The 8,822-nt window shown below is 28.7% G+C and overlaps 2 protein-coding genes, 1 long non-coding RNA gene and 1 other non-coding gene across 6 annotated transcripts; 2 read left to right on the forward strand and 2 right to left on the reverse strand.

The window, feature by feature from the left end:
* Positions 1-303: 303 nt before the first annotated feature.
* On the reverse strand, positions 304-936 carry LOC117163093 (uncharacterized). Its single transcript, XR_013058559.1, has 2 exons — positions 661-936; positions 304-399 (listed from the first exon to the last, which is right to left on the reverse strand). It is a non-coding gene; the product is annotated as an uncharacterized LOC117163093 (transcript).
* A 316-nt stretch (positions 937-1,252) lies between these two features.
* LOC117162994 (DNA (cytosine-5)-methyltransferase PliMCI) lies at positions 1,253-7,396 on the forward strand. 2 transcript variants are annotated; one of them, XM_076618939.1, is made up of 16 exons: positions 1,308-1,324; positions 1,389-1,560; positions 1,641-2,211; positions 2,306-2,669; positions 2,749-3,075; positions 3,146-3,298; positions 3,393-3,852; positions 3,922-4,533; positions 4,615-4,941; positions 5,012-5,163; positions 5,240-5,574; positions 5,643-5,754; positions 5,936-6,085; positions 6,173-6,339; positions 6,434-6,674; positions 6,738-7,133. In XM_076618939.1, the coding sequence occupies exons 2-16, from the start codon at positions 1,440-1,442 to the stop codon at positions 6,969-6,971; spliced, it is 4,326 nt and encodes a 1,441-aa protein (XP_076475054.1). In that variant the 5' UTR covers positions 1,308-1,324; positions 1,389-1,439; the 3' UTR covers positions 6,972-7,133. The 2 variants fall into 2 exon arrangements, with proteins under 2 accessions (XP_033200860.1, XP_076475054.1); XM_033344969.2 differs by having other exon boundaries at positions 1,253-1,560; positions 6,738-7,396.
* On the reverse strand, positions 6,334-7,603 carry LOC143302749 (uncharacterized). Its single transcript, XR_013058541.1, has 2 exons — positions 7,472-7,603; positions 6,334-6,660 (listed from the first exon to the last, which is right to left on the reverse strand). It is a non-coding gene; the product is annotated as an uncharacterized LOC143302749 (long non-coding RNA).
* Positions 7,588-8,632, forward strand: LOC117163076 (calcium load-activated calcium channel). 2 transcript variants are annotated; one of them, XM_033345070.2, is made up of 4 exons: positions 7,588-7,722; positions 7,815-7,892; positions 8,010-8,329; positions 8,406-8,632. In XM_033345070.2, the coding sequence occupies exons 1-4, from the start codon at positions 7,662-7,664 to the stop codon at positions 8,496-8,498; spliced, it is 552 nt and encodes a 183-aa protein (XP_033200961.1). In that variant the 5' UTR covers positions 7,588-7,661; the 3' UTR covers positions 8,499-8,632. The 2 variants fall into 2 exon arrangements, with proteins under 2 accessions (XP_033200961.1, XP_033200967.1); XM_033345076.2 differs by having other exon boundaries at positions 7,606-7,741.
* Positions 8,633-8,822: the final 190 nt, after the last annotated feature.

The raw sequence follows: 8,822 nt of genomic DNA on the forward strand, positions 1-8,822 counted from the left end.
CTATATCTATGTGTTTAAATATTTTATTATCCAATAAATGATTACAGTCAATTGTAGAAATTTATAGAACAGATATTTGTAGGAATTTATTTATAACTTCAATAATCATGATCTGTGATGAGGTTTATAGCGATGATTAGAATAATGTCTACCACAATGTCGATATTCATCTCTATCATTGTTATATCTCTTATTTCTAGGATACCAGGGGTCAGCAATGGGTGGCTTTTTTAATTCCATATTTTTAATTTTCATAAATTCTGTATCTTTCTCAGTGTATCGATCTTTAAATTTCTCTTCACATTCTTCTAAAAATTTTTTTTGTTCATCAGTTAGGTTTTTTTCTTCCATAGCATCTCCTTTTGTTTATGTAAATTTGATAACAACAATAGTATATAGCTGTAAAATAATTAAACAGTTTTAAGATATACAAAAATGTCAATATTAAAAAATATTAACCAAAAATATTATCATAATTTTGAAAATAAAAGTAAATTTGGTTTATCTAAAATTCTTCATTGCTTGATGTCTATAAATAGCTTACAATATAATAATACGCAAATTTTTTTGTTCTGTTTATGCAACGGAAATATTAGTTTTCAATATGTATTTAAAAATTTTCTATGTCACGCAATTCTATATATCTATTATTATTATTACCTTTCTTATGTTTATTTAATTTAAAATTTTGACTGTGTATTCGTCACTTCGTACAAATTCAGAACTCCAAGATCTAATGTAGTTTTATAGGTTATATTTATATTTACAGACAGAAATTGCAATTTTACATCGATTACATCATCTGTGAGTCATGATGCTTTTATAAATAACATTTATATTTTTTAGTAAATATAATTATTTCTAAAATTTGAGTATGTTTGCTATTTTTACATATAAAATAAATATATTGAATTATATAATTAATAAATCATGTTTCAAAATATAATACGGCTTTTAAATAAGTAAAGGATAATTTATTTGAACTAAATATAAAGTATGAATATTAAAACATATTAATGAATATAATGAAACATAAGATTTATATTTAATAAAAATAAAATGTAATAAAATAAAGTTTAAATTTAATAATAATAAATAATAAATACATAAAACAAATGAAAATAAAGCGTTTCTATGTATATACATATCGATATGGCATCAAACATGGTATTCTCATGTGAACTAGGCTTAAAAGATTTTGGCGGTACAACCGTCAGCGTTGTGTCCTAACTTATAGTTATATGTATGCTACTCAGCTGAATTTTGTAGTACGCTATACATTGAAAGAACGAGAAAACGTGTTCATTTGTAATTATTTTTTAAGGTACAAATACATTCCTAGCGCATTTATTTGGACATAAATATAAGAAGTTCGTATTTTTTTTAAGAGTAATAACTTCTGTAGAAAAATTCGATAAAAATAATCGATTTTATACAATATGATATCCGCTATTATACCAAAGGCAGAAAGTTACGAGGTAGAGAAACAAATACAGGATGAAAATGATGGGGGAGAAATACCCTTAAATAGTCGAGTTATCGAAGAAAATAAGGGCACAGGTAAGAAATAAAAATAATTTACAAAAATACATTGTTTGTAGTTTAAACCATAAGGGTTAAATTTAATTTATATTCATCAGTGACTGACGCTATGATACTTCAAGAAAATGGTAACGATAGGAAAAAACTACGTAGTGGGAAGTATATTAGTATAGATCCCACATCTGATTTGAATAAAATTAATGCAGATGTGATTAAACATCCATCACCACAACAAAGGTCCCAGTCAAAAAAATGTGTTAAAAGAAAAAGTAATGAAAATGAAGAGTTCGAAGCAAAATCTCCTATGTTAATAGAAAAAGAAGAAATAATATGTGATAGTAACACTGATTTAGTAGTAAAGCAAAAACAATCAGATTCAAGTGATGAAGCTGAGAACATCCTAAAGAAAATTAAAACTGAGAATAACGATACAACGAATATAGAAGAATCCAAAATATTGCCCCAGAAACCTGTCAATGTATATCAAAAATGTGATTATTGTTGTCAAAAGTTAACAAGCATGGATATAAAAATATATCCAGGGCATCCTAATGGTGCAGTAGAAGAAATGATTGCATTAACAGATCCTAGATTATCTTTATTCACAGGAGAAGAAGCTATGGTTCATGAAAGTGACGAAAGGCCACAAAATAAATTGACTCACTTCTGGTAGGCATTTCTTATAATAGAAAAATTATATAAATCTATTTTCTCTTAATTAAATTTCATTTTATGTATGTTGTCTTCTTTTTTCTTTTTATAGTGTATATGATAAGAATGGTCATTTATGTTCTTTTGATACTGGTCTAATTGAAAAGAATGAGGTGCTTTATTTTTCTGGTTATATGAAACCTATTTATGAAGAAAACTCGTGTCCAGAAGGAGGTGTGCCTACAAAAGACATGGGACCAATAAATGAATGGTGGGTGTCAGGATTTGATGGTGGAGAATTGGCACTTGTGGGATTCACCACAGCATTTGCAGAATATATACTGATGGAACCTGCTGAAGCATATGCACCATTTATGGATTCTGTAAAAGAAAAAATTTACATGAGCAAAATAGTTATAGAGTTTTTATTAGACGAAATAAACCCTACATATGAAGATTTATTGAATAAACTGCAGGTAAAAATTTTTTCACCTTTTTTAACATAAGATATTTCACATTTTGATGTATTAACTTTTATCAAAACATATTTTTTAGACGATAGTTCCACCAAAAGGATTGGCTAGATTTACAGAAGATTCTTTGTTACGGTATGCACAATTCATTTGTGATCAAGTTATTTCTTTTGATGCATCAGCAAGACCAGAAGATCCTTTATTAATTACAAGCCCGTGTATGCGTGCGTTAGTAACTCTTGCTGGTGTAACATTAAATAAGAGGATTGCGCTACGCAGAACGCAATCTAGAGATCCAAAAAATAAAAAAGTCACTTGGACGAAAGCTACGACTACAAAATTAGTCAATAATATGTTTGAAACATTTTTCTCTGATCAAATAGCTACAAATAATGACAAAGAAGTATCGGTATGTAATCAAGATTCTTATAATAAATAATGTTATATGTATATATACTATGTATAATATATTGTTATAGGGACCTAAAAGACATAGGTGTGGGGTATGTGAAACTTGCCAGCAGCCAGATTGTGGAATTTGTACAGCTTGCAAAGATATGATTAAATTTGGTGGATCTGGAAGAAGTAAGCAAGCTTGCAACAGAAGAAGATGTCCAAATATGGCTATACAGGTAAGATATTTTAATAATATTTTAATAATGGCATTAATATAGAACATTTTCTTTTGTAAAATATATGTATTAAATACTTATTAATTAATTGTAGGAAGCAGATGATTCAGACCAAGAAGATGACGATTTTAATGATACATTAGTAGAAAATGTAAAGATTACTCAAAAAATGATTTTGAAAGAATTTAAACACGTAGAGAAAGAAATTACATGGGTGGGAGAGCCAATCATAGACGATGGACGAAGAACATTTTATAACTCTGTCATAGTTGTTGATGAAGAAATAAAAGGAAATGATTGTGTTTTAATTGAATCAAACGATCCTACTGTACCATTACAAATAGCTAAAGTCATTTATATGTGGGAAGATAAAAATGGTGCAAAACTATGTCATGCTAACTGGTTCAGAAGAGGTAGTGACACCGTGCTTGGTGAAACATCAGATCCTTTAGAATTGTTTTTACTTGATGAATGTGACAATGTTCCATTCACTTCAGTTAAATCCAAAGCTACTGTCATTTATAAAACTTGCCCAAAAAATTGGAATGAACTAGGTATTTATATTATCTACTCTCAAGGAATATATAATGATAAATTTTAGACATTAGTTGATTATATTTCAGGAAATGTATTGCCAGAAGATGAAATACAAAATAAAGATGGGAAGACATTCTTTTATCAAAAAAAATATACTCCAGAAACAGCTCGTTTTGAAGATTGTGCTTCAGATCCTGAATGCCCACGGAAAGAAATCAGTCATCGTTTTTGTCCTGCCTGTGTACGTTTTACTACATTGCAATGTTATTACACACCAAAAGTCTTTAATAGGGAAGAAGAGAAGAGCAGCAAGGAAGTGACATACAGTATGGCAAAATATAAGGGTGAAGAATTTAGAGTTGGTTCTACTGTATTTTTAATGCCAGGGGCTATAAAGTATAAATTTACATCGACGTATCATATTTCTTCCAAAATAAAGAAAGGGAAAGTAGATGAAGATATGTATCCCGAATATTATCGCAAATCATCAGACCATGTGAAAGGATCTAATTATGATACACCAGAACCATTTCATATTGGATACATAAATTCAATCTATGCAACCACTAACAATAAGTTAGTTGCATCATCTGATATATGGATTAAAATAAATAAGTTGTATCGACCAGAAAACACACATAAAGGACTCACATTAATGCAACAAGTTGATCTCAATACGGTATATTGGAGTGAAGAAGGTAAAATATTACTTAAAAAATTCAGAAATTATATAAATTAATATAAGTCAATTAACATATCTTTTAACTAAAAAATTTCAGTTTGTGATGTTAAATTTTCGGATGTAGCCGGAAAATGTTATCTGGCGTATTCAGAAAATTTAGATCAGTCTGTAGAAGAATGGACTGCTGCTGGTCCAAATCGTTTTTATTTTTCTCAAGCATATAACGCCTTAGAAAAAACGTTTGTTGATCCACCATACTATGCTATGAATATTGGAAAATCTGTGATTGGGAAAGGGAAAGGAAAAGCAAAGTGCAAAAGTAAAAAAGTAGAGAATAGTAATAAGAAAATAGTTGATAAACCTATAGGTTATTGTAAGGTGATAAGAAAGTTAAAAACGTTAGATGTTTTTGCTGGCTGTGGTGGTTAGTATAACCCTTAAAATTTAATTACACGAGGTGTTGAAAATTTCCTAAAATTGAAATTGTGTTGTAGGATTATCTGAAGGATTACGACAAGCTGGTATTGTTGATAACCAATGGGCAATTGAAAGAGACGAACCAGCTGCATGTGCATATCGACTCAATAATCCTAATACAACAGTATTTTGTGAAGATTGCAATGTACTTTTATCGAAAGTTATGAAAGTAAGTTTAACTAACAATGCAAAATTATAAAAAAATACGATATATATAATATAAAATATATTTCTATCTTTTGTAGGGCGACCTTTGCGATAATAATGGACAACGTTTACCTCAAAAAGGGGAAGTAGAATTATTATGTGGTGGTCCACCTTGCCAAGGTTTTAGTGGCATGAATCGTTTTAATTCACGGCAATATTCGTTATTTAAAAATTCTTTAGTTGCATCATGTTTGTCTTATTGCGATTACTATAGACCAAAATTCTTTATTATGGAAAATGTTAGAAACTTTGTATCTTTTAAAAGAAGTATGGTACTCAAATTAACGTTAAGGTGCCTTGTACGAATGGGTTACCAATGTACATTTGGTATTCTGCAAGCTGGAAACTACGGTATTCCGCAAACAAGAAGGAGGTATATAACATTTAAATTATATCGATTAATTGTTTTGGCATATATATTCTTTATTCATTTGTTTCTAGATTAATAATATTAGCTGCTGCACCTGGAGAAGTACTTCCAAAATACCCTGAACCAACCCATGTATTTAGCAAACGGGCTTGCCAACTAAGCGTCATTGTTGATAATAAAAAAGTAATTAAATTAGTATTAATGTCTACATAAATTTAATTAATTAAATTAATTACTTTTTTACACTAGGTAGACAAATTAGTATTAATGTCTATATAAATTTAATTAATTAAATCGTCTACCTAATGTATTTATTAATACATTTGCATAAGTTCGATAACATATTTTATGTCTTTTTTAATAGTATTCATCAAATTGTGATTGGATAGAGTCAGCACCATATAGAACGATTAGTGTTCGTGATGCAATGTCTGATTTACCTAATATCCGGAATGGGTGGAATACGGAAGAAATGGCTTATAGCGATGAGCCAATATCCCACTTTCAAAGAAAAGTAAACAAAATAACAGTAACTGCTAATATAGCATTATTAATATTAACATAACTTTTCTTATATAATTTTCCTTATGTTTGTTTACAGGTAAGACCTAAAGAACCAGATGCAATATTGAGAGACCATATTTGCAAAGATATGGCTCCACTAGTTGAAGCGCGCATAGCACATATTCCGACTGCGAGTGGATCTGATTGGCGAGATTTGCCAAATATTGCAGTGCGTTTAAGTGATGGAACATACTCAAAAAAACTGTAAATAACTTTTATTTATAATTTTTTAGATATTAGAACAGAATGATTAATTTAAAGAATAAATAACTTATTCTTTCTTTGTTATATATTGCAGAGAATATCTGTATCATGATAAGAAAGCAGGTAAGAGTTCTACTGGAGCACATCGTGGCGTATGTAGTTGTTGCGCGGGCAAGATGTGTGATCCAATGGCTAGACAGTATAATACTTTGATCCCGTGGTGTTTACCTCATACTGGAAGACGTCATAATCATTGGGCAGGCTTATACGGTAGATTAGAATGGGATGGATTTTTCGGTACTACCATCACTAATCCTGAACCTATGGGCAAACAGGTACGTATTATGTCACTTTTAAAATTTTATTCATAAATATTTAATTCTATCGTTTATGCATAGGGCCGTGTCCTACATCCGGAACAAACCAGAGTTGTCAGTGTAAGAGAGTGTGCTAGATCACAAGGTTTCCCGGACTCTTTTCGCTTTTACGGAAATATACTTGATAAACATCGTCAAATTGGTAACGCAGTTCCACCACCATTGGGTGCTGCTTTGGGTTACGAAATTAGAAAATGCCTCGAAGATGACGATGCCGATCATATAGAAAAAAAGGTGGAAGATTTTCAAGATTGATAAGAATATTATAAATTTAATCTTTATAAAAATTAATAATAGTATACTAAGTTACAAATTTTCTTTTATCTATATAAATTTATCCGCATGTGTTCAGTAAAAATATGTGGATGTTTTTACTAGTTACATAACCAAAAGTATTGTGATGCATATTTGTTATGTAATATTAGTCGCAAAAATACTACGTTTATTTCTATATACAAAATAATTTCCGAGAATAGATAGCAGTATTTTAAGTTAACTTATCAAAATATTTCTCAATATATTTAAGACTTTGTATGTATTAAAAGCCATTTTATATAAAAAAAACATTTGTGATTTTATTACGTCATATGTATATATTGTATCTTTTCAGTTATATGTTAAAATATTGTTTACCAATATAATTTTATTAGTTACAAATAAAGTTCAAGTAATGCAAAAAATATTTATTATAAAATAAAAGTTTTATAACAAAAAAATGTTCGTAATCTTTAAGCTTATATAAATTATTTTTATACCAATAACAAATATTTCTCTTCAAATTTTCATAGCAAACACAAATGCACGTATAGTAAAAGATAATGAAGATTAGTTTCTCCCCCATTCACAACTGTTCAAGTTTGAGAATAGGCATGGTGTTTTCAATGTACACATATGTTCGAATAGCTTAAACGTTTAAACAGTATTTCACGAATTCTTTCTTTTATCATGTGGGCTGATACTATTTTAATCGTATTTATTAGTATTTGTACAGCTTTATTAGGAGAAGGTAATGCTATTTTTTTAAGGTATTGTTTTAAGTTTAAGGTTATATTTATTTCTATATTATACATCCTCGGTTAATTTTGATATTATTGGTAGGTTTAACATGGTTGATGGTTTATAGAACAGAAAAATACCAAAAATTAAAAGCTGAAGTAGAAAAACAAAGTAAAAAACGTAAGTTTTTAATCATGATTATATATGAAGGAACATTGATTATTTAAACATGCATGAAGAAAACTGCTCATAATTTTAATAAATTAAATCTTTATCTTTAAATTAAATTCATTTTAGTGGAAAAAAGAAAAGAAGCACATGGAGATTCATTAGATAAACAACAAAAAAAAAAGATTGAACGGGAAGAAGAAAGATTAAAAAACAATAACAGGGATTTGTCTCTTGTAAAAATGAAATCAATGTTTGCAATTGGATTTGCATTCACAGCTCTCCTAAGTATGTTTAACAGCATTTTTGATGGCAGAGTTGTGGCAAGGTTGCCTTTTGTACCCATTAGTTGGATACAAGGTTTATCACATAGAAACCTTCCAGGAGATGACTATACAGAATGTTCATTTATTTTTTTATATATACTGTGCACCATGAGTATTAGACAGGTAAATTCATACATTTCATATTTGATATGATTTTGTTATTATTAACTTTATTTACAAGAAGTACTGTTGGTTGCAGAATATTCAAAAAATGCTTGGATTTGCACCCTCTAGAACTGCAAGTAAACAGAGTGGAAGTATTTTTGGTCCACCACCTCAACAATTTAAATGAACTTAAATCAATATTATATTGTAAATTCATGTATTTTATGATTCATTGTGTAATTATTATTTAAATTTTGATACCATACTTGGTAAATATTTAAATGTTTATGAATGACCAATATATGATAAATATAAACCTAATGTATATGTTATATTTGTTAAGTATATTTAATTACATATATAATGAATATATATTCAATACTGATGCTTCTTTTTTAATTAAACTTTATATGATACATTATATCAATGAACATTATAAAATTATTAACGTTTCAGACAAAATTAACGAAATAGACAATTATAAACACAAAAACGATGTTTTGATGTTACA

This window comes from Bombus vancouverensis, chromosome 5 (genome assembly GCF_051014615.1).
Source record: "Bombus vancouverensis nearcticus chromosome 5, iyBomVanc1_principal, whole genome shotgun sequence".
Lineage (NCBI taxonomy): Eukaryota > Metazoa > Arthropoda > Insecta > Hymenoptera > Apidae > Bombus > Bombus vancouverensis.

Bases quoted from the DNA above. Each gene is read 5' to 3' on its own strand.
- LOC117162994 (XM_033344969.2), top strand. From the start codon at position 1,440: ATGATATCCGCTATTATACCAAAGGCAGAAAGTTACGAGGTAGAGAAA. The intron at 2,670-2,748 runs GTAAAAATTTTT...CATATTTTTTAG, and splicing joins ATTTATTGAATAAACTGCAG to ACGATAGTTCCACCAAAAGG. The intron at 3,853-3,921 runs GTATTTATATTA...ATTATATTTCAG, and splicing joins AAAAAATTGGAATGAACTAG to GAAATGTATTGCCAGAAGAT.
- LOC117163076 (XM_033345070.2), top strand. From the start codon at position 7,662: ATGTGGGCTGATACTATTTTAATCGTATTTATTAGTATTTGTACAGCT. The intron at 7,893-8,009 runs GTAAGTTTTTAA...AATTCATTTTAG, and splicing joins AGAAAAACAAAGTAAAAAAC to TGGAAAAAAGAAAAGAAGCA. The intron at 8,330-8,405 runs GTAAATTCATAC...TGTTGGTTGCAG, and splicing joins GCACCATGAGTATTAGACAG to AATATTCAAAAAATGCTTGG.